This window comes from Gobio gobio, assembly GCF_949357685.1.
Source record: "Gobio gobio genome assembly, chromosome: 15".
NCBI lineage: Eukaryota > Metazoa > Chordata > Actinopteri > Cypriniformes > Gobionidae > Gobio > Gobio gobio.
The window spans coordinates 16,361,904-16,387,543 of NC_137108.1; the positions used below are offsets into that span (position 1 = coordinate 16,361,904).

General features: G+C 39.0%; 1 protein-coding gene across 1 annotated transcript in view; it reads left to right on the plus strand.

Annotated features, from left to right (window-relative positions):
- trim71 (tripartite motif containing 71, E3 ubiquitin protein ligase) overlaps positions 1–24,198 on the plus strand; it is a 36,481-nt gene extending 12,283 nt beyond the window's left edge. The window contains exons 2-4 of the mRNA XM_079837771.1: positions 11,327–11,494; positions 20,915–21,049; positions 21,162–24,198. Coding sequence (XP_079693897.1) covers positions 11,327–11,494; positions 20,915–21,049; positions 21,162–22,613 — 1,755 coding nt within the window. The 3' untranslated portion in view covers positions 22,614–24,198. The remainder of the gene's footprint in view (positions 1–11,326; positions 11,495–20,914; positions 21,050–21,161) is intronic.
- The last annotated feature ends 1,442 nt before the right edge of the window (positions 24,199–25,640 follow it).

Consider the following 25,640-nt stretch of genomic DNA (forward strand, 5'->3'; position numbering starts at 1 on the left):
TGTTCACCCTTCAACTCTGACATTTCTACTGGCGTATGTGGAAAGTAGATCTGCTTGGATTTGTGTGTGTGGTTGCATGAGCTTTGAAGGGTTAGGCGGCAAACCAGATGGAGTTTTATTTTTCTCCCCATTTCCATAGAATACATACAGAAATGTCACATGGAAGCACTTTCATAATTCTAAGTATGAAACCTCTGGCAGTTTATCAAAGAAGCTGTTATGGTATGCAGACAATGTTTTGAGATAGTGATGGGTCTAGAGGCTTTTTTTTTCTTTGTGGGTGCAGTACTAACTTCATATCTTATGATCATCATACTGCCACAGGGAGAACAAATAACATGTTTATAAAACAGTTTCTGATTGTCTGGAACTGTTTTGAGATGTTTTAATGGTTTTTCACTTTCATTTTGCACATACACATTTAGATTTGAATTGCTTAGCAGCTTAAAGCTGGTCCGTCTGAGAATGTTTATCCAGTTGTGTACTGTCATACTGTCGTGTCATAATATTGGCAAAAGACAAAGAAAAATATAATTGATTGTTTTCAATAAAGAAATGGGTAACACTTAGAATAATGGTCATTAGTTAACATTAGTTAACTACATTATTTAACATTAACTAATAATGAACTGCACTTGTAAAGCGTTTATTAATCTTTGTTAATGTTAATTTCAGCATTTACTAATGCATTATCAAAATCTTGTTAACATTAGTTAATGCACTGTGAACTAACATGAACAAACCATGAACAGCTGTATTTTTATTAACTAACGTTAACAAAGATGAACAAATACAGTAACAAATGTACTGCTCATGTTTAGTTCATGTTAGTTAATACATTAACTAATGACCATTATTCTAAAGTGTAACCAAGAAATGTAATAAGTAAATCAAACCTAATAATTGCATGCACAACAATCCAGCATTTGAAAATAGGACATTGGGTCTCATTCACTTAACTCATTCACATGACGTCATTACACAACACTTAAACAGTTCATACTTCCCGTTTCAAAATGCTAGTTAACAATACAATTCACTCATGAATACAACATTTTCCCCTTTAAAAAAAAAAAAAAGTTACATCGACAATGCAAACACATCCACGCATCAGATCCAGTACAGCACATCATATCTAAGGCCGCATTTACACAATTCCGATTTGGTGACTGTATCCAATTTGTTCGACGACCCACTTGCATCATCTTTTAAAAGCGACCCGTATCTGATATTGGCATTTACACAATACACTGGCGAAACAGCCCAAGACGTTCTGACCCGGAAAAGGAAGTAAAACGGCGCGGTATGCAATGTACGCAGACGAAATGATTACATTGTACAGTGTCTTCGCCCCAAAGGCTTAAAGGGATGGTTCACCCAAAAATGAAAATTAGCCCATGATTTACTCACCCTCAAGTCATCCTAGGTGTATATGACATTCTTCTTTCAGACGAGCACAATCAGAGTTATATTACAAAAGTCCAGGCTAATCCAAGCATTATAATTGCAATAATAGTTGCTCTGTTTTTGAAGTCCATAAAAAGAAGTTTCAAAGTCAACACGTGGCTTTTTTTTCGGGTAAAGCAAGACAACGACACCTTACCTGGCATTTAGATAAAAAATGTGAAATAATGGATAGCACTCGTACGTTCTTGGAGGTGGAAAAACAAAGGTCTTTATGACCTGCTTTTAAAAGGGTTTAAAAACGAAAGAAAAGACGAGTCGGCTGTTTTTGTATAGCCTATTGTAAGTTTCTAATTTAAAATGTTTATAGGCTATAACCTATGTTTAAATGTTTTGCCACTTGTGTGAGCTAAATCTAAAGTAGGTTAATAAATATAAAGTAATGAATTTAATAAAACGTTGTTTAAATGTACTACATTAAAACGTGACATCTATGAAAGTGTAAACAAAGAGAATTGCAATTCTGACAACCCATGTTCAGTAACCACTTTTGGATTTGAAAAAAAAAAAAATTAATAATAATAAATGGTGTGTTTGTGGTATACAACCGCAGGTCACTTGCACGCTGAAAACGCAGCATATATGAAAGCACAACAGGGCGTGCTGCTCACACGCACTGCATACGCACTGCAGATGGAGTATGTGTGAAACGGGCGTAAGTGACATACACTGTGCGGACACCCGGGATGCCGTGAGCCACTGAACACGTTACGCGTCAGTTAACCTGATAATCGTCTAATAATGTCGAAGCATCTGGTACATGGAATGGCGAGCTGGCGGCAATCGCATAAGCTTTCGCGCCAATCACGGAAACTGGAACTTTCAATGTTGCTTCTGTTGGTTCGTATAGAAAAAAGAAAGCAAATAAAAAGACTAGTGTGCAAATGATTTGGTGAAAAGCAGAGAACAGCACAGAGACTAGAGAGAGAGTGTTTATGCACGCAGCCACTGGGCTATAATAATATTCTTAGATCTAGCATGTATGATTTGGCAATAAAGGACAGCCTATACACTGGGCAAAATCAGGCCGACTCCCCAAATAAAAAATAAAAAAATTGGGAGCTCGGGAGATATTTGTAAGGTACTCGACTCAGCACGTAATTCCGCTCACAAAATGTAAACGGACCATACCAGCATCAATGATTTTCACAATTTTTCCAGAGAGTAAAAAAATAATGCCTGCAAGCTTGTATGACAGCAAAAAAAGCACCATGTGCGCCTAGTCTTTTGGCAACCGTGAGTGGATCGGTAAACTTTGTGTGTTTCTTAGGAACATTCAAGGGGGTCCATTCCCCTCACTTTATCCCCCTCCTGGAAACGAGGAGTGCGAGCACCCTACTTGGCATCAGTGTACGCTTTTATTTTGTTGCACCTGTGTAACCCTTTGGCCGACAGCCATGTCAGTTGCCGGGTACATGGGAGCAAATGGCACAATATGATAGCCTTGTGTGCATTTGCCTGCCACAGAGGAGCTGAAACAGTGAAGTATCAGTTCTAAAAGGGGGCCTGCAAGAAGTCAGTTACCTGTGGTGTTGCTGGATGGCCATTTGGACAGTTTGTTTATGCACCCGGTTGAACCTCTCTACAGCACCATTACCTTCTGGGCAGAGACCGGAATGATGGTGATGAATATTCCTTCCAGAAAAGCAGCGAAAGCAGCAGACATAAACTGAACGCCGTTATCAGTAACAATACTCAATGGATTTCCGTGACGGCTGAACACTGATGACAGAAACGATACCACAGAATCTGTAGTGACACTGTGGGTAAAGGAGACCTCAGGCCATTTGCTGTAATAATCAGTTAATGCTATAGCAAACCTGCAGTCGGATGCAGTGTCAAATGGCACGCCTGTATTCACAACCACTTTCTATATTCACAACCACTTTCTGGCACCATATGGAGAGAGGAGCAGGATGTAACTTGACAGTTTTGTCATTGAGCTGACAAACATGACAGGAACGGACAGCATCAAGAACCTGAGCCATCTTCATAATGCCTTTTATACAGACTGTACTTTCGTATACAGATTTGTTTATGTAAAAATCTGTGCATACCGCACTCTTAGTGAATGAGACTCTCGGTTCAGATCTGTTATGGTTTGGCGGTCAGTTATTTGCAGTTTAATACTTCACTCTTAACCTAAACAAGTGGAAAGGCCAACATCAACAAAGGATTGAGGCCTGTCACTCAAAGTATGATCTCACTGATATAATCCAATTGCAATGCCATTATATCGCAACCACTATTCCTGATACAAAGCTTCCATTTAGTTTATATGTGAGGTTACGTGTTGGCTAAGTTTGGCTGTTGACTCAGTCAATGCTAATGTCATATGTAGGGGTGTACCAGCCTCTCTTAGGTGGGCAATTAAAAGTGCAATGGAAATGCATCTCTTCATTTAGTGAAACCAGACCAAACCTCAGCCACCTGCATGGCATGTCTGTACAAACTCATTCACGCTTCACTAAAACACTCACACACGTGCACTCTGGAATTCAATGTGCAAGAGGCCCAGCTGATTTTGTTTTTGCCCCTCATGAGCAGCCAATAAGGTCATTTAAATGGGCAGACACCTCCCACAGCGGGTGGAAGGGTGGAGGGCCATGTGGTTCTGTGTAGAGAGGGAGAGAGAGAAAATGTTGTCCATGTGTGTTTTGGGAAGAGAGAAAACCTCAAAGGGGATGTGTGACTTCCCAGAAGAAAAAAAAAGATCAGGAAGCAGAGGGCAGTTTAAGTTTGCCTGTCGGTTACTTCATAGTGCTTAAATTAGCGTGGTACTCTGTGGTCTTTAAACAAAGTTTTGCCCTTTACCCTTGACTTTAAACCATTGCCTGTCATTCTAGATTTAATGCTTGTGTAGATCATTTAAATAAGTAATTTAGATAGGAAACGTGGTTATAATTTGAAAATGCAATATTAGAAAATTGTTGATCTTGACATTTCTTTCAGTTGGAATGACAACTGGAGACAAATTACTTTGAAGGAGGGGCCGTAGCCATATCTAAGTAGGGCTGTGCAATTAATCGAATTTTGATTTCGATTTTGCCTCCCAACGATCACCAAAATAGTACAATCGAGAAAAAACGATTATTTCGCCATGTACAGTTTTGCAAGAACACTCTTAATTTGTCTTGCGTTCTGAATGAAACGCGCACGCGCTCATCCGCCCCTCCCGAAGCCACAAACTCTCTCAGGTCGCGAGTGGAATTTAAAAACTCGGCGCGAGTAAACTAAAGATGGCAGAAGGAGGGCAGTTACAGCAGCGTTTGGTGAGCAAAAGAGGCAAAACCAACTCCGTTGTCTGGGAACAGTTTGGCTTCGAGGAATCAGACGACGAGCAGAAACATGCTACGTGCAAGATTTGCTACATGGTAGTGGCTGCAACGCAAGGGAACACCACAAATTTGTTTAAACACTTGAAAATTAAACAGAGTGACCTATGACAATCTAATAAAGAAACAAAAACTGACGAGAGCAGGGGTGTCGTGTAAACGTCCTTTTTTCCCCCTCATATTTTTCAAATAATTCTCTCTTTGTAAACTTTGTTCAATGCATGCGAGTGCTGCCATATTTTCGAATATGACCAGTCGTTTTCACCGTCATCACCCGGGTTTAGTGCCAGAAGACGCGAATTAGAAGCAGCGCGCTGTGAGAAAATGTATCTCTGTGCGCTCATCCGAGAGCGCGCACACGTCTCTCAGCGTGCAAATATTGAGTTCTCTTTCAAGTCTTGCTCTTGAACGGACAAACTCACACAAAAAATGTATGTCAACATGTCCATCTTGATGAGTATCCTAGCAGACATAGTCTGTATATGCCTTAAGTGAACTTTATACAGTCGATAAAGACGACGCATATCCGATCATTAGGTCTTAAAGAGGCAGTAGCCTTTACTGCTGTCTGTTTAATGTCAAACAACAAAAGACAAGGACATCACTCACCGCTCTTGATTGAATAGCTTTTGTAAGTTTAATAGGATTAATCTTTAATTTATGCACTCAAATATGCAATGTTATTTTACATTTGATACATTTCTGTACCTGAAAACTAATGTTCTACGTACCTGAAAAGCATATCTAGCCGAACCATATTGTTGATCTTATTTATTTGTGGTTATCATTTTTACGTGAATACTTTTATACTTTGATTTGAATATATGTTATGTTATTTATTTTAATAGTTCAAAAAGTACAACAAATGTTACAATTTCAATTGAATTGTTGAAAGGTGTATTTTTAATAAATACAACACATTCCCAAAGTCATGTGAAATAATCGTGTTACATAATCGTGATTTCAATATTGACCAAAATAATCGTGATTATGATTTTTTCCATAATCGAGCAGCCCCATATCTAAGGACTAGAATGTCTCAACTGGAGATGTGGTGGTGAGTCTTTTTGACCTGGCCCCCACCGCTATCCAACATAATCTTTGAAGGCCCCCCATTAAGTTATTTCCTCTGGTTTTTCTGCTGCAACCATGAAAACGTTTGTAAAATTTTATTTTATTTATTTACATTTTGCAATTTCAGAAGGTCCTGATTCTATATTTTCCACAATAGAGGTTTAACGGATCGTAGTCGTTCCATGATCTGTATGGACCAGCATGTGATTCACGGAGAAATTGCAAGTTTAACCACCATGGAGTGACAGTTTATAATTTGCACGTGTTTTGTCTTGCCAGTTTACGCATTCCATAGATTTTCAATCATTCCGGCGCTAGAAGAGGCAAAAGAGAACTTAATTCGGTACTCGCATGCTGTTATCTGTGGGCGCAGCTGCACACAACCAAAGGTCACAAATACAGAGAGAAATTATTTTTTGAAACTGATTCCTCTTTCGCATCTCCTTGCACTTGGATGGACACACAGACACAAAAATGATCAAAATACCCGTCTTGGCAAGTATTCTCGTAAACGCAGTTGGTTATGTCTTAAGTGAATGTAAACAGTTGAGAAAGAAATCGGATGTGTATCATTTATATTGGATCCGTGCATTAGGTCTTGAAGTGACAGTAGCCTTTAAATACCTGCTGTTGTCTGTCATTAATGTTAATCAACACCACTTTAACCGGGTATACTTTATATTAAACGTATACAGTGAACACTATAGTGTTATTTTACATTTATTACATTTCTGTACCTGAAATGAATACTAGTTAGACCTTACTTTATTTTTAACTTTATATTGTATTTATCTATGCTTGAAATTAGTGTATTTGTTTTTTACTGACTCTTCACTTGCCTTTTAATATAGTTTGAACTTTATTGGTATCGGAGTACTTAAAGTGTGCTTTAAGTAATAAATGGAAAGCAAAGGTACCCCCACCCACAAAAATGAATATATTTTTGACTTGCTGATCCGAAAAATGATCTGATCCGTGACTGAAAAAACTTAATATGATCCAAACCCTGGGTTTTGTGATCCTTAGTAGTTATTGAGGGAGAAGAAAATATATCTAATTTTAATTTTACATCTTGATTTTAAATAAATTGAAGCTTCATCAGAGCCTACATTCATCAGGACACTTCTCTGTTTCTGAGGATTTAACTAGCTCTTTTTTTACCTCCAAGAGGGGAAACTCTATCTTTCCACACCTGTTTTTAAAGAAAAACTGGTGGATGCCACAGGCACAACAAGAGGCCCTAATCCTGAAAGAGAGAGAGAGAGAGAGAGAGAGAGGTCGATGGGGGTGGGGAAGATTGAAAGTTGAGTCCAGACCAGTATGGAAGACAATAGATGTCAATGCATATGCAGGAATAGAAGCATATGCATTGAAAGAATACTTTGTCAAAGATTAATATACCAGTTCTTACCAGTGACGCTTTAGCATAAATGAGAAGCAGCCAACAGGTAAGATGTATATATATTATATATATTTATATTATAAAAATAAATATAATATATTTAGCTAGCACACTAGAGGAAAAAATGTATCAGCCACATAGCCAATGAAAATCCCCTTCCCTAATGCTTTTTTTCTACATCACTGGGAACAACAATTTCCCCAATATGGCAAAATATGTCTCATGCCACGTTAAGCACTAGGATTAAAACTGTTATGTCATGTTTAATACTGTAAAGCTGCTTGCTTTAAAGCAATATATTGTGTAAAGTGCTATGTAAATAAATGTGACATGGCTTGACTGGAGTGCCAAATTACAGAGCTCGTCCAACATATCCACATCACTATGATCCGAGGCTTTTTTTAAATGCTTTTTTAACTGTTAAGAATGGGAATCCTGGGTGGTAAGTTTCCTCCCTCTGTTGCTTCCTGCTAATTCCATTCACTCCGAAAAGCTGCTTCCCAAAAAGTGCTTCCATGTGACCCCTGTACGCACTAGCGCAGTTGTAGCATCTGGTCCACAGAGAGGGGACCGGCTTTTTTACGAGCAGGTAACTCGAGTGGAATCACGACTCTAGATTTACATGCAGCTGCTGCAGCCGTATAGCCAAGTGAGATATAATTAGCGTTTGATCTGGTCTTTGGTAAAGTCATTAGGTTGCAGGAAGGCGGCCTAGTGGGGTTTGAAAAGAAATACTGTACCTGACATTGAGCTTGACTCTAAGGAAGGTGGAGAATTTGTTTGGGTGAGATGGAGTTCAGGCCAATTACACAGGTTTGGCTTTAAGTTATTAATCTCAGGATAATTATCCTGAATGGATCCGATTAGCTTTTGGTTTTACCAATGCATTATCTTAAACACACACACACACACGTGATTATTTATATATATATATATATATATATATATGATTTATAATTTTTTATAAATGGATAGAGAGATTTGAGATTTTTTTTTTTTATTCATTAATTTTCCTATATTTAATTAGAGGGTTTGTGTGTTCATTGAAAGTCTTGTTTATCTGCTGTGACAAAATATCTTAAAACAACAATTAAGTGACTCCTGAATGGGTCAGAGGATTGACAGAACAATAGACTTCAAGCAATCCATCAGCAGACTGTCGGAACACAGGAAACCCAAAGCAGGGGTGAATTCCTGTTTTGGGGGAGATCTTTTACTTTTTGTCAAGTTATTTGAAATACTTCAGATTCTTTGTTGTGTGTGTCATTGCATATATTCTTACTATTTAAATAAAATGTTCAGTTTGTGGCATAATTAAACTAGTCTGTTGATTATTGTAACTATACTTGAATGGAAGAAGCATTTTGAGATTCTCTACATATTTTATACTTATTGACTAGCTTTCTGAACGATTGGATGGCAAAACCTTGACAAAAACCCAATGTAAACAGCTAAAGCACAGCACATGAACAGGCCAATTTTAGAGTGGTCATTAAAATACACTTTTTAAAAAATCGACTGCTTGGTTGTTGGACAATTGTGATGCATCGTTAGTAGATATAAAATACATTTAATGCATGTTTGTTATTTTGCTCATCAGATAAATGTGCTGGACGCAAGACCATATACATGATAAACACATCTCCCTATTACATGTTACTGTAAACATTTATGGTCTTGGCAGTTGACCAATGTAAATGTTTATGAGCTCTGTTATAGAGTTGTTTAAGTGTAAGCGTAGTCTTTGCATTTATCTCAATCTGCCTGCTTCCTTTTCACGCTTGTTGAATTAACTTAATTTTTTATTTAAATATATTTTAATTTGTACTATAAAACTAGAGGAACAGATTTACAGTTTGGATCACCCTGCATGTCAGTGTCGCCTAGCATCATCAGAGCCTGCTGAATCCATTGCTAACCAATTTGGATTCAAATTAAGGGTACGTTTACATTACAACGATGTACTGAAAACGGAAACATTTTTCCTTTTGCATTTTTTTTCACATACAGATGACAACATTGTCAAAACAATCCCTGTTCACATGAATACACAAAAATGATGTATTATGCATGCAAGTCAAGTCACTTTTATTTATAAAACGCTTTATAGTAGCCAGTCATTTCAGTGTTGATTCGGTTCCATTGTAAAGATCATCAATTATTAAATTGGTTAATTTAATCTATAAAGCATTTCTGCACAAAAAGTAATCTTCCCGCTTAGTTCAGTTTTCATACAAGTGTGTCAGTACAGTCATATATTTGTCAGTACTTAAAATGCATTTTGGATTAAGTGTGCAGGGCAACCACCCAGTTGATCACTACAATAATCTAGCCATGAGGTCAAGAATGCATGAACTAACTTACTTTTTTGTCAGATTTAAGTAGTAGGACATTTCTAGCAATCACATTTTTTAAATCAACTATGCATTCCATTAATTTTGTGAATTGGTAAGTTTCGCTAGGGCGCAAAGAAATATAGAGCGATATAGGATCATCAGCACAACAGTGAAAACTAATGCCATTCTTCTTAATGGTATCTCCCAAGGGAAGCATGTACATGTAGCCTGACGTCATCATACTCAATTCTAGTCAGAATATGACTCGCTCTGATACTACTGGGCTGTGATTATAGGGCATGTTTCAACCGAACCAGGAAAGTCCTCAATTGGATAGACCTACAACCAATCAGAGCAATGGAGCGACGCATAGTTGTCAACAGAACTCAACTGCACACACGCTGGAAGATGTGTAAACGATCTTTGCCGCTGTTGTAAAAAATGATTTATGGGTACACAGAGTACTTAACAACGTGATCATCATTTTTGAGAGAAATAGTAAAGGTGAATGCATATATGAACAAGTTCTCCGTTTAGGATTAGAATGAATTCAACCCAAGCGCACTTTGGTGACATGAATGCTTACGTTACTGTTTATCATCTGTCCATCATCGTATAAAGCCCGCTCTGACAATTCCATTATTTCAAACAGCTTCTGTTTGGGCATAGCTGCTCCACAACGGATGAAGTCCAGACTGAATTTCCAACTCAAATGTTGTGTGCGGGGCTAAATTCGGCTGGCATCCAGGCTAATGTACATGATGAAAAGCAACGGTCCTAGCACTGACCGAAAATCCTGACTGGAAATCCACAGATACCATTTCTTTCTAAAAAAGGAACATAGTTGTGAGGATACTGCCTTTTCAAGTATCTCATGTTGTTAAAGATGAAGTGTTTCACACAGGCCATTTCAGACAGTATTTCTTATGCTTTGACAAATGCTAGACTAAAGCGTGTGCGATTTTGGCCGTCTGAGAAAAATCCTAAAAGATTCCTCTGATCCTAGTCTAAAATCTGAAGTCTTTGTTCGTTAGTTTGACATGTTCACCGACAATTGTTCACCGACAATTCATGACTGTTTTACCTCAGACGAAATTCTGGCAGTGTCAGAAGATTTGGCGCACAGTCCTGCAGTGTGACTTCTCCTAGGACGGCCGTCAAATTGTCTTCATTTTTCAAGACAAACCAAGACCAAAATGAGCGCTAGAGATATCTTTGTAGCCACCATTTCAGTCCCGCGTGTATGCAGCTGTCGCCGAATGAGTCATTGATTATATAAAACTCTGGGCAAGTTTTCTTGCGTGTCCATTTTAACGTGCCTATGACTAACGTACAGTCTGACATTAATGACAACTTAGATCTTACAGTGGGGATCATGTTCGTACAGTCTGACAAGGAACAATCATAAAGGACTATTATAAATCGCAGCGTGTACCTGGCTTAAGATCCTCTTCTCCACTCCTCAAAGACATGAAGAGTTAGCCTTTTTATATATATTTATATATTATACCCTTACATTGCAAAACAAGCAGGTCCAAAATGTGTGGCACTTCATTCACGATAGAGGCTGGGTGGAGTTATGAGTTATTTCCCAAAAACACTATCAAAGCTTGAGTCTCTGAGGATGCAAAGAAATTCTCATGCAATGTACTGCACAGTCAATAACTCATACATTGTGCTGCAAATCCGTTAATTTCTGTTGTTTTCGTTCACAGGTGCTGCGTTTTTTCTGCGACAGCTGTGCTGTGCCGATCTGTAGGGAGTGCAGCTTGGGCAGACATGCAGGTCACAGTTTCACCTACCTGCAGGAAGCATTGCAGGACTCCAGAGCACTGACAATCCAGCTGCTCGCAGACGCACAGCAGGGCAGACAGGCCATACAGGTTGGTGAACAAATACAATCTCTAATAAACAGACATCAGCACAAATACGTGCTGGGTATTTTTTCCCCAGGTTTTTCTTTTTGTTTATCCTTCCTGCTGTTTTACTTGAGCCTCCAGGGTGATTTACCAGGTGCAACAAGACTTCCACTCGCTTCATTTTCTTTACTCTGATTACCAAACGTAATAAATAAGGGCAATAAATAGATTGACAAATAGAATTAATTGTGTGCTGTTTAGTGTGGTGCCTTTACAGTCCGCTGTCATTGTCATTGCTTCAGTGTCATGTTGAGCTGTTGTCTTTGGTATAATGCACTCAAAAATCTGGGGTCAGTAATTTTTTTTTTTAAAGATAGAATATTAAACTTTTATTCAACAAGGAAAAGTATCCTTAAATTCTTTTTTACAACACCGGCAAAGATCGTAAAGATTCTGCTTCTTCCAGCGTGCGTGCAGACAGGGTTGCCAAGTTTTCACTGCAAAATCCGCCCAATTGCTACTCAAAACTAGCCCAAAACGAGCCCAATAGCTTCCCGGGGGGGTTCTCCGAAAGAAAAAAAATTCGCATTCCTGGGTCTGAATTAGGGCTGCTCGATTATGGAAAAAATCATAATCACGATTATTTTGGTCAATATTGAAATCACGATTATGTAACACGATTATTTCACATGACTTTGGGAATGTGTTGTATTTATTAAAAATACACCTTTCAACAATTCAATTGAAATTGTAACATTTGTTGTACTTTTTGAACTATTAAAATAAATAATATAACATATATTCAAATCAAAGTATAAAAGTATTCACGTAAAAATGATAATCACAAATAAATAAGATAAACAATATGGTTCGGCTAGATATGCTTTTCAGGTACGTAGAACATTAGTTTTCAGGTACAGAAATGTCTCAAATGTAAAATAACATTGCATATTTGAGAGCATAAATAAAAGATTAATCCTATTAAACTTACAAAAGCTATTCAATCCGGATCGGATATGCGTCGTCTTTCTCGACTGTATAAAGTTCACTTAAGGCATATACAGACTATGTCTGCTAGGATACTCATCAAGATGGACATGTTGACATACGTTTTGTGTGAGTTTGTCCGTTCAAGAGCAAGACTTGAAAGAGAACTCAATATTTGCGCGCTGAGAGACGTGTGCGCGCTCTCGGATGATACATTATCAGATAGATACATTTTCTCACAGCGCGCGGCTTCTCATTCGCGTCTTCTGGCACTAAACCCGGGTGACGACGGTGAAAACGACTGGTCATATTCTAACATACGGCAGCACTTGCATGCATTGCACAAAGTTTACAAAGAGAGAATTATTTGAAAAATATGAGGGGGAAAAAGGACGTTTACACGGCACCCCTGCTCTCGTCAGTTTTTGTTTCTTTATTAGATTATCATAGGTCACTCTGTTTAATTTTCAAGTGGTTAAACAAATTCGTGGTGTTCTCTTGCGTTGCAGACACTACTTGTAGCAAATCTTGCACGTAACATGTTTTTGCTCGTCGTCTGATTCCTCGAAGCCAAACTGTTCCCAGACAACGGAGTTGGTTTTGCCTATTTTGCTCACCAAACGCTGCTGTAACTGCCCTCCTTCTGCCATCTTTACTCGCGCAGAGTTTTTAAATTCCAGCGGATGATATGCACACGAGACTCCCGATCTGAGAGAGATTGTGGCTTCGGGAGGGGCGGATGAGCGAATGCTCGTTTCATTCAGAACGCAAGGCAAAATAATCGTTTTTTCTCGATTGTACTATTTTGGTGATCGTTGGGAGGCAAAATCGAAATCGAAATCGAAATTCGATTAATTGCACAGCCCTAGTCTGAATATCACATAATTGGTGTCGCTTCAACCCGCGGACATGGAAAAACAGCCAGCGGGAAAACCGCAGACTTGGCAACACTGTGTGCAGTTGAGTTCTGTTTGACATTTGACAACGAACAATATGCATTGCTCCGTTGTTCTGATTGGTTGTAGGTCTATCCAATTGAGGTCTTTCCTGGTTCGGTTGAAACATGCTACCAAATCACTATATTAGAATGATTTCTAAAGGGTCATGTGACACTGAAGACTGGAGTGATGATGCTGAAAATTTAGTTTTTATCATCACTGAAATAAATATAAAATTAATTCAAAAACAAATTAAATTTACTGACCAATACACTCTTTATTTTAAATATACATTAACATTAATACAATTTATTTCTGCTTTAAGGCCTTCCAGTGCAATTTCCCTATAGATGTCAATTGTAAATTAATTATTGTAAATGTTTTGTTCATTTTTATTTTATATAAGATGTATTTAGTCTCTTATATTCCATTCAGTATTAATTATCTCATTATATTCAATGATAGTGATCGTTGTTTCATTGCCACTGTGTGATTCTGGACACACATAAACACACTTGCAACTACATGACCGCGAGCGGGGGTCCTTCCCTCTGCTTTGTAGAAGTAAAGGGATTTTTAAAAAGAGGCTGTTGAATCAAGCTGACTTTCTATTAGCATCACTGTGCGTGTCACCCCCACTCTGCCTGAATGAAGAGAATAGAAGAGAGGGAGGGACACTGGCCCAGTGCTCGGTCACCGCCTCTATTCAGCATCCTGATGGCCCTAGCAGGGCGGATCATTAGTCGCACACAGAGGAAATGTTTCTATTTCTCTGTCACTCTTCAAAAGAAGCACTACGGGTGAGGGGTGGGGGGAGAGAACAGCACCCATTAGGACTGTTCAAATCCATCCTTCTCCAGTGACATGGAGTCGGTTGGCAAGGAAACCAAAAAGTGAATTTGAAAGTGAAAAGCAGAAGGGATGGGTTTCAGTTAAAGAATGAGAATGAATTCCAATGGCAGTTTATGCTTTTCAAACTTGCCAGTTACATTTGAATACCCACACCCACACAGTTTACCCACACGTGATAGTTTTTTTCCCCCTCCCTTTCTCTAGTTTATACTAGGGGTAAAAGAAAATATTGAAACATGTGAATATCGCAAAATTATGTTTGGTGATACTGTGTTTGTTTACATCCAAGATTCGTGCCAGTGGATTTGTGTTCGATTTAAAACCGACCGCAAGATTGGCAGTGTTATTTCAGAAAGTAAACACTGACGCGGAGATGCGCAAGGGTGCATCACTAGCATTAGCAAAGCTGTCTCACAAGACGATACGATTATTCAGGCTCCCACCACGGTGTCCAGAGCTGAAGTGTGCACACATTTGGGCTTCCACTATAAAGAAACCACTAAGGAGATTGACAAGAGTCATGTTAAAATCCAGTACTGGGGGAAACCCATTTAATCTGAGAGCTCATTTTACATCCTTTCTGCTGAGAGTGGCGTTTTGATAGAATATGTAAATATGTGCTGCACGCTTTCCTCTCAATAACAAAATAAACACACAATAAAAATGACAGCATATACAATCCTGCAAGCACTTTACGATTTTCCCTTTACTTAGATTGAACAAAATAGTGATTAGTGATTGATATAAATGCAAATCCCACTATTCCGATTTAAATAATAATTTTAAAAAATTGCTCCGTTTTTATGCATACGTTGATGTATTCATGAGTTTTTCTAAAATGAGACCCTTTTCCTAAAAAAACCCAGAGAAATATCGCTATATATGGCCTTTCTTACAGTATCGCAATATATTGTATCGTAACCCCTCTATCGTGATACGTATCGTATCGTCAGATTATTGCCGATACACAAACCCTAGTTTATACAAAATATCACCTATTTTGGGTCCGTCAAGTTGTGAACAGGCAGTTGGGAAATATTCACCATGTCCTGTGGTAATATAACCACTTTTTTTGTTTTTAGTATTCAGTATGTACAACAAAGTACAAACACTACACAGAATAGTCTCCCGCAATGCAGTGCTCAACTTGACTTTTCATTTTCAACGTCACATGACCGAATTACAAACACAGCTGATATTACATCATTAATACATTTTGACACGATATAATTTCAAAATGCAAAATAACAGATTTTGATTTCAATGATAACTGGTCGCCAATCACATGCAACTTAAAAGAGAGAGTTCCAAAAAATGAAACTTACTTTACTTACGATGAAAATGGTCTTTACTCACCATCACATCATTTAAAAAATGTAGGAGCACAAAAGATATTTTGAAGAATGTTGATATATTCCGTTTTAAATTAGTTTAACTGTACTGCTCATTGACATGCAAAATAGTCTTAAAAACCAACGTGCAGAAGATGATCATGGATTGTGGTTTTTGCCTGGAAAAAATTTAGAGATATTTGTGCCACCCTTAAGCCCCGTTTCCACCGAAATTACTCGGAACAATTTGTACCAGGAACTTTTTTTTCCCCCCAGACCTGCTACTGTCTGCGTTTCCACTGCAGTCTAAAGTACCGTGAATATTAGGCAAATTAATCCAGTGACGTAAAACTGCGCGCGGCTGCTCCTCCCAGTCAGCGACGGACAGTAATAATTTTTGTGCGACACTGTCTGCAACAATAACAAAGTATGGAGGAGATTCAAGCAGCGCTGCTTTTGCTGGTTATGTATTGGTTTATTAAAGAGGTAAATAACAAAACGGCAGAAAAGAGACGAGCACTGATACTAAAGCATAGTCTGCTTATAAAGCTAGATTTAAAATAAGACAACATATGTTATCAGCTATTACGGACATTGACCGTGCGATTGCTGAGAAGAACGCGTGCCATTGGACAGAAAGAGCAAGACTGATATTGTACTGAACGCAGAACGAACCTCGCAAAAGACGTTTAAAAATGCCGGTTGAAATAAAATGCTGCGTGAGCTCAACCAATCAGCATGTTCAGCGCCCAAGTCCCACCCCCGAAAGTTCCTGAACTTTGAAAAAGTACTACCTCGCAAGCAGGGACTTTCGGAGGGGGAAATATTTATTTAGACCCTGGTTCCTGTGGTCGAAACACACAGAGTACCACCCCAAAGTTCCTAGTTCCTGGGGAAGGTTCCTGCGGTGGAAACGCGGCTTTAGTAGTATATTTGGTAAGTATTAAGCTAGTATTCCATTCAGAACATATCCCATGCGTTTGCACAGCAATTATCTAAACCTCTGCTAAAGCTTCATCAGGCGCAGCCCCATAGCATCAGCTGAAAGAGCCCGACCTGTGTTTTCATGCGCTTGATTGGCTGCTTGTTCTAGTGTGCCTCTAATCCTGTTACTGGATGGTGTTAAATAGGAAGCCTCTAAACGTTTATAGGTTTCAAAGCGCATGCAGAGTTTAACAATGGCTTCAGCCCGAGGCCGTAATCTCTATTCTGGGAGCACGCTGCCCATGAAGGGCCCACTCCATAACAGACCCCTGACAGCTTAGTCTTCCTTAGCACTGCATAATCTCATTTACTGGATTTTAGCCTGTCATTTTGCAGCTGCTTATTCCTTTTCTCCCCCATTCCGTATTTGACCTTTGATTGGCTTGCATTCTGTGATTTGACAGCTCAATCTTAATAATAATATCGTAGTTAGAGGGCAATTGCAAATATGGAATAGGGGATAAACCCTTAACAGTGCACAGTATCAAAAAAATTATTTTCATTCTTCATCAAGGACTAAAGTATTTACAATATCAGATAATTGAATGCATAACGCTGCAGCATTTACCTTTTTTTTTTTGCCAGACCAAGATTTCAGAGCAAGGACTTTCAGAGGAATTATTCAGTGCATTATTATTTGTTGTTCAGGTCAAAATCACATTTGTGTCCAGAAAGCCTGGAAAATGTATTTATTGAATGATTTTGCTTTGTTGTGAATGCATTTGTGTAAAGCTGTTATGTTTTTGCTGTATGTATTAGACCTCGGGACCCTCTTTGAACCTTAGGTTTGGTTCAGACAGGTGATTTGGTCTTCTGCTCCACACAAAATTACATTCTTTCCCACACTTTTTTTTTCTCTTAATAAGAAGCCCTCTTGTAAACCCTGTATGATCAATCATCCATCATCTTTGAAATGGTACGATGCATGAAAGCTGATGGTGACCAAAATAAAAAGAAATAGAAACTTCCCAGATAAGAGGGCACAGCTTTCGGGATCATTTAGGGTGCTTTCACATTGGCAGTTTAGTTAAAAACAGGACGAAGTTCACATAAAAACGGGTCGCAATGGAACTGCAGCTCTATTTGCTTGAATGTAAAAAGCAACTCGGACTGCACACTTGTTCAGGAAGTAAAGTAGCCTGAGCATGTGTTTTAGGCGATTAACCATGTCAGTAATTCAACAAAATGCTTGTAGGGGATGACGGTGGCGATGATTTACCTTGGATACGAGCAAGAGTGAGTGTGCAGTGTAATCGTGCAGAGTGAGTGCAATCAGAGCGGCAAGTTAATGGCTCGCAATCAGCTTTCTCCTCAAAAGAGACCGTTTGCAAGCCTTCTTGTGATGCACCTACAGTGTCATTCACTGTTATTTAGGGCTGCAACTAATGATTATTTTAATAATCGATTAATCTGTCGATTGTTTCTTCGATCAATCGATGAATCGGATTAAAAAAAAAAACATTAATTTCCCATCCTTTATTCAAGAAAAGAACTGACAGTGCAAATTCACAGTGCAAAAAATCTTCAGAAAGTGCACAGGTTGCTACAATAAATCTATAAATCTTTTTCTTTTTTATAAAGAAAAATACTAATCAGAAAACTTAACAGGATGTTAGAACTTTGTTCTCTACACTACACTCAGACGCACACACTCACAAACAAAATTAATGGGTTTAGTTAAATTGTAATGCATTAAGAATTTCTCTAAAATGTCCAAACCCATTATATACTCCTGGAGAAAACATCTACTGTATTAACCTATTATTATGAATGATATTAAATCCAGACACAGATTTAACTGCTGTGACATATTAAAAAAATATTTTAATGGCTATGACATATTAAAAAATATTATGTAACAATTAAATAAAACTACTCCTCCTAAAGAAGAACAAAGTCTTATTTTCAATGAATGATATGCATTCTTTATAACCACTTGCATACAACATTCCTTATAGATTAAATATGGATTAAATAATTAATGTATAATAAATATAATGAATCCTTATTAAAACTAAATAGGTGATTTTTATCTGTCTTTTGTTGTTTGATTAATATTAAGAGCACAAATGGAAGCAGGTTAATGGACTGCTGTCACTTTAAGACCAAATGCTGACCGAAAATGACTAGATATTAGTCATAGTTTTTGTCATTCAAAGCTGGTTTTGATTTTCGTCTCGTTTTTGTCTGTGAAAAATGTTGTTGATTTAAAATACTGACAAATTATTTGTCAACGAAATTAACATAGCGATAACATAGGGCCAAAAAAGGCAAGTGAATAAAAACGTGTCTTTAGTCTTGCAAACTATACCACCCCTGCTTTACTACTGTTATTAACAAGCTAACGCTATCTTGTCAAGCTGGATAAGAGTAAACCAGCACCAGAAGAGCTACTGGAGAGACATCACGCTCCTCACTTCCAAGCGGAACAAAAGTGGGATTTTGTAGTGACTTAACGTTCCCCTGCTGTTGATCTCCCTTCCTCCTCATCAAGGACCCCAAGATGTTTTGGTTTTAGGTGCTGAATCACCACCGTGGAGCTCCCATGCCATGTCGCTTTTGCTGCAATTAACACACTTTTTCGATTTATTAATGGCGCTTTTCGACTGGTACGCTCGGCTCGGTTTGCTTCCACTCTGCTTTGCGCTCATCCATGCTTTTTTTTTATACTCAAACATCTCGTCTTATTGCGGGCATAATAGTCGCGCGACACAACAAATCGATATTGAAATTCGTTGCCAACTCTTTTAATAATCGATTTTTATCGATTAGTTGTTGCAGCCCTACTGTTATTCACAAATTAATAAAAAACAAGCCCCACAATATTTTCACCCGCGTTCTGTTTTCTATCATGCGTTGTGCATGTTTGTAATGACGTAAGATTGAAGACAAATGCTACAGGGTTTGATGGAATCAAGTGACTGTGGAACAAGACCAACACTGCAGTGGACACTGGGAACAATCACACTCGGACCGCAGCAAACGTGCCCAGTGTGAAAGCTCCCTTAGGTTAAAGTGGAATCCCTGAAAGCTCAATCAGATTTAGATGTGAATTAAGATTCTGATATGTTAGATTGGTAGTCAGTTTAGATGTTAGCTGACATGCATAGGTAGGACTGTGCGCAGATTGCTGTTTAAGCAGATGTTGGAGGTCATTGTACCCAGGATACCCTTTTATCCCTCTTTTGTGTGATATCACAAAGGGAGCCTTCATTCTTTCTAGGAGCCTTTCAAATGAAGACATTTTTAGATTTTTAGTTTGGTAGAGGAGAGTTTGTAATTTAATTGATTTATTTGTATTTATTTATTAGTTTGATTTAGACCTTTTTGCAGTAATTTTATATCTAGTAGTTATTTTAGGTGGTGAATAATTAAATTGCAGAATAAAGAAGTGACTTGGGAGCCATTGGCTCCAAAAAAGAGGTTAAATCATTTCAGTTGTCCAGATCCAAATTCAAATGTTGCAGTTTGTAAACCATGACAACCTAAAGAACGCAAACTTCTGAAATGCCGTTCAAACATGTTGATGGATTTATTAATTCATTGATTTTTGACCAGGCCCTCAAGATCTACTTTCTTGCAAAGTTTTGCTCTAACCCTAATCAAATACACATGAACAAGTTAATCAAAGGCTGAATCCGAAATCGCCCCCTAAACCTTCAATCATTATTCCCTTCAATCATTATTCCATTAGTCCACTAATACAGTTCACTTGAAAGAATGATTGAAAATGAGTGAGCGAATTCACTCGACTCGTTATTGCGGTGCAATGTGGGATTGAATGAGTGCACTCGATAATGTCCACTATGGTTTCGGACACCACTACAAATGGCTGTCCCCTCAAACAGTTCCCTATATGAGGAAATAGGGGGAAATTTTGGATTCAGCTAAGGTCTTCAGGATTATTAGAAAGGTACATGCAGGTTTGATCAAGGTTGGAGCGAACCTTGACATCGAGGGCCAGAGTTGAAAACCCCTGATTTAGGCATTAAGGTTCACCATCGTCCAGCTTAGTTCTTTCTTCATAGCTCCTTGGCCGCTGTGTGTCGAAAACTGGTGAAGATGGACATTCTAAAGATGTAATCAACTAACAGCTAATTTACCTGAATACATTTAATGAATACACAAATAATCACAAAGTTTGGGGCTCTCTTGCTACTGTGTTTAAATTATTGCAGATTTTTGGAGCTGTTCATAGGAGCAGTGATATTGTACAATCAGCAGTCCTAATATATCTGGGGTTTTTTCTTCCTCTCATGACCATTACAAATAGCCCAAAATGGAATAACTCTGTTTTTCAGTGAATTACAATGTCCTTCCTCTCTAAGCACTTTCTTTGAATTTTCTTTCAGCTGAGCATCGAGAAAGCCCAAGCCATTGCTGAACAGGTGGAGATGAAGGCTAAGGTTGTGCAGTCAGAAGTGAAAACGATCACTCTACGCCATAAGAAAGCTCTGGAGGAACGCGAGTGTGAGCTGCTCTGGAAGGTGAATGAGTATAATCCTTACCTTTTTGAAAGTCTGTCTTCATATTTAAGTATAAAATACAATCATTTAAATACTTTTGAAGCATCAGCAACCAATTTTGTTTCCTGCACAGGTGGAGAAGATCCGCCAGGTGAAGGCAAAATCACTTTACCTGCAGGTTGAGAAACTACACCAGAATCTCACCAAGCTGGATAGTACCATCGCTACAGTGGCGCAGGTTTTAGAAGAAGGCCGCAGCATAGACGTCCTGCTAGCACGCGAGCACATGTTAAATCAGCTGCAGGAGCTTAAATCCCTCCGCTGCTTCCTACAGCCCCAAGAAGATGATCGCATCATGTTCACCCCTCCAGACCAGGCTCTTCTGATCGCAATCAAGTCCATGGGCCTCATCAGCAGTGGAGCCTTCGCCACAGCTTCCAAAGCTCACGGTGAAGGCCTCAAGAGAGCGCTGCAAGGAAAGCTGGCTACCTTTACTGTCGTAGGGTACGATCATGATGGTGAACCTCGGTTGTCCGGTGGTGACAGCGCATCAGTTGTGCTTATGAGTCCGGATGGTAATCTGTCCAGCGCAGATGTTTCTGACCACCAAGATGGAACATACACAGTCAGCTATCTGCCCAAGAGCGAGGGTGAGCATTTGCTCTCGGTGCTCGTATGCAATCAGCACATTGAGGGAAGTCCCTTCAAAGTGATGGTCAAGTCCGGTCGCAGTTACGGCGGTGTTGGCTTGCCCATTACAACCTTCGGAGGAGAGGGCGATGGGGACGGGCAGCTGTGTCGGCCTTGGGGCATCTGCGTGGATAAGGAGGGCTACGTGGTGGTTGCTGACAGAAGCAACAACCGCGTGCAGATTTTCAAGCCTTGCGGCACGTTCCACCATAAGTTTGGCACTTTGGGCTCACGACCGGGCCAGTTTGACCGCCCGGCTGGGGTCGCCTGTGACAGCCAGAGGAGAATCATTGTGGCAGATAAGGACAATCACCGCATCCAGATTTTTACATTCGATGGCCAGTTTCTTCTCAAATTTGGCGAGAAGGGAACCAAAAATGGGCAGTTCAACTACCCTTGGGATGTTGCCGTCAACTCTGAGGGAAAGATCCTGGTTTCGGATACACGCAACCACCGCGTGCAACTCTTTGGGCCTGATGGGACTTTCCTTAACAAATACGGATTCGAAGGTGCCCTCTGGAAACATTTTGACTCCCCTCGCGGTGTGGCCTTTAATCAGGAAGGCCACCTCGTCGTGACCGACTTCAACAATCATCGGCTGCTTGTCATCAGGCCCGATTGCCAGTCAGCACGCTTCCTTGGGTCCGAGGGAACCGGAAATGGCCAGTTCTTGCGGCCACAAGGCGTAGCTGTGGACCAGGAGGATCGTATTATCGTGGCTGACTCCCGCAACCATCGCATTCAGGTGTTCGAACCCAATGGCAACTTTTTATGCAAGTTTGGGACTCCCGGAAGTGGATTCGGCCAAATGGATCGCCCCTCTGGTATAGCAGTTACCCCAGATGGAATGATTGTGGCGGTGGACTTTGGAAACAACCGAATCCTCATGTTCTGACCTTTTATCTTTTGAAATACAAAACTGTAGCTGTGGACAAATGGAAAAGGAGATTTTGCACATCTATCATGAGCAAATGCAGTTTGATCTTAGCGAGGTGACAACAGTTGTGGATAGTTTTGATTCTCGGTGATCGTGTAACACCAAATGCTTGCCGTTACTGCACACAGTTTTGACTGCTGCAAGCTGAGAGTCTTTTGCTCTTGGTATGTGTCTTCAAATCTTGTTTCTTTTTTTTTTCTCAGGGAATTTCTTGCATTCTTGAAATATTTTCTCTCTGCATCTCACCTACCTCATCTAGCTTGTGTATGAATGTACTCGCGTTTGTGCAGAGACCTAGTCCGTGAAGTTCTAAAGAAACGTCTACCTCAGTGTTTTTTTGTTTTTTTTTTGTAAAATGTGAGGACAAAACAAAATGAAGCAATGTTTGGATATTTGCACAGTTCGCACAATTTTTTTCCTGATTGTTACTGTGCAAAAGAACGCAAGTTATATCCCTGAATGTTTCTCATAGCGATGGACAAAAACAGAGCTGCATGTTTTGGCAGAAACATTAGGAGAACATTTTGATATATCTACTGCTATGTTTTCTTTTGTGAATTTTCGTGTGCATTTTAAATCAGAATTCATCTTTATCTTGTACCTCATCTAAACCTCTTACCTCATTTACCGTATTATACCTCTGGGTCCATGAGCCTCATTACACATTTACCTCACTTTACGGTCTTTTCCATTGGAAAATTATGCAAGCAGTTACCAAAATTTTGTATAACTAATGAAAGAGACTGCTAAACTAGGCAAATTATCTGAATTTAGTAATTTAATAGGACCCTCATGATGTAATCAAGAGTTTGCAACAAGAGAAATGCAACTGCAGAAGAACAGATACCCATGATTATTTTAAATGTGTTATGATAAAAAAGAAAAAAGAAAAAAGAAAAGTGAAATGGAGGATGTTCTTTAAAGAAGATCTTCAGATCTATTTTATTTTCGGGGGTGGGACAAATTTAAAGAATGTAGTCACCAAATGGAATATCTAAATGTAAAAATGGCCTAGCCCTTATCTTTGTGTTTCTATAATGTTGTTGTTGTTTTTTTTTTGTCTTTTCATATGAACAATTTAGGCAAGGTAAAAATTTGTATAGTTAGAGGCACATGATTGACGTAACTGGCAAACAAGGATATAATCCAGTTCCTCTCATACTTGGCAAGCTTTTTATAGTGTTTTTTTCAATGTTGGATGTATTTTGAGGCCAAGTTCTTAAGAGGCTCATTACAAACGGCTGCATTAGATCACACATTGTTTTTTGTTGTTCTATTGATTACAGCATGGCCTACAGTGCTTCCTGTGCCAGTTTAAAGAAAGATCTCCAGGGAGACCATTCACTCAGTCAGTGTAACATCATTTGAAAACACTTAGAATCAATTGAACCCAGTTTGAAATCGGATAGTTTGTGCCTGACTTGTGGGTAACCACTTTAAAGTGTTGTTTGCTTCTGTGTTCAATTGATTAAAAGGAAAAGAAAAAAAAGAAAGCGAGCATTCGGGGGAGAGAAAAATAATATATAAATATATAGCACTGGTATACAGCAGAACAAAAGCACATGGCTCTCCCGTTATAGTCTGCCTGAACTTCTTATGGAAGTTTATTTATGACGACAGGAAAGTATCTGACCAATGTTGTCAAACCTCAGTTATCACAAGTTTCTTGTTATATGAAGTTTGCAAAGAGGCAATGAGAATCAACCACTAAATTCCGAGTGTTAATTTGTATGTTCCTGTCCTTGCGGGCATCATGTGCGTGTGTGCTGGATATTTTGAAGTGGGTGAATTTTGAGACCGAGTGTGGTACTTGTTGTCTGGACCATACATACATGGCAGGCCCACTTACAGAACCTAACCTTTGGGGTTAATTTGCATGATGCTTTCCGGTTTACACTTGAGGTAACATTTAAAATGAGAAATTGTGGGAGAGCTGGATGACCCATTGGGAAGTGGTCATGATGTTTTGCCCCTGCGTTTCCTGTAGGCTGCAGTTATCTTGTGTCCTGTCATAAGTATTAACGTGCTTGCATGTAGTTACCTGTGCCTTTCGTGATGCTAGATAAATCGAAATTGAATGTTTTTGCCAAAGGGTGACTATAGGAAATAGGCATGTGCCAAAAATGATTCTGAAGGTCAAGATTGCATTTCATTTATAAAGTGGATCTTTTCTTTGTATATTACCTCATTATAAACAATATTGACTTCAAATTGTGGATCATCGGACATATTTATGTTGCAATTTAAAGGAGAGATGTGAATTATATGGTAATGTTGCTTTTTACGCATGGTAAGAGTGAAAAGTAGTCTGTTAGATTTATGAAAATTGATAGACATCTGCACAGTAGACCACAAAAAAGGAATAGAAGGACCAGCCGTGGGTAACGGAAGCCCGTTTGATGGATGTAAGAAGCTTATGCAATAAAGAATGAAAGATTTGCTGCTTCCGCCGACATGGATCTTGCCTGTCTTACAGTATTAATATCACATTTGATCTGATTAGTATTTAGCTGCAAAGTTTTCTCCCTGAATCCCTGCTCTCTTTATGAGGGAACTTTTTATTTGCATGCTGTAAAGGTCCTCGAAGACAGGTGGATGTTGGAAAACAAGGGGAGGGAGGAAGAAAACATGGACACTTTTATAATGTACCAAAAAATGGATATCATTTGTTGGGTTGTGGTGAGTGGTTGACTATATGATTGTACTATTTCTAGATAGCTTTACAGAGTAAGGTACCTCATTGAACTCCATTCAGATGCCTTACCACAGCTTCTTAGCTTTAGCATTTGGAATCGAATCAGAACTGGAAAACTGCCAAAGACCTCGTTCAAATGAAACCTCAGTGCGTGGATGTATTTATAAATCGATTTTTCACGTTTTCCCAAAGATTAATATGTTTAGCATCGACCTTTCTTGTATTTAAACACGCTGTCGATATCTTAACATGGAGGCAAAGCGCTCGCAGAACACGTCCCTGGATGTTGG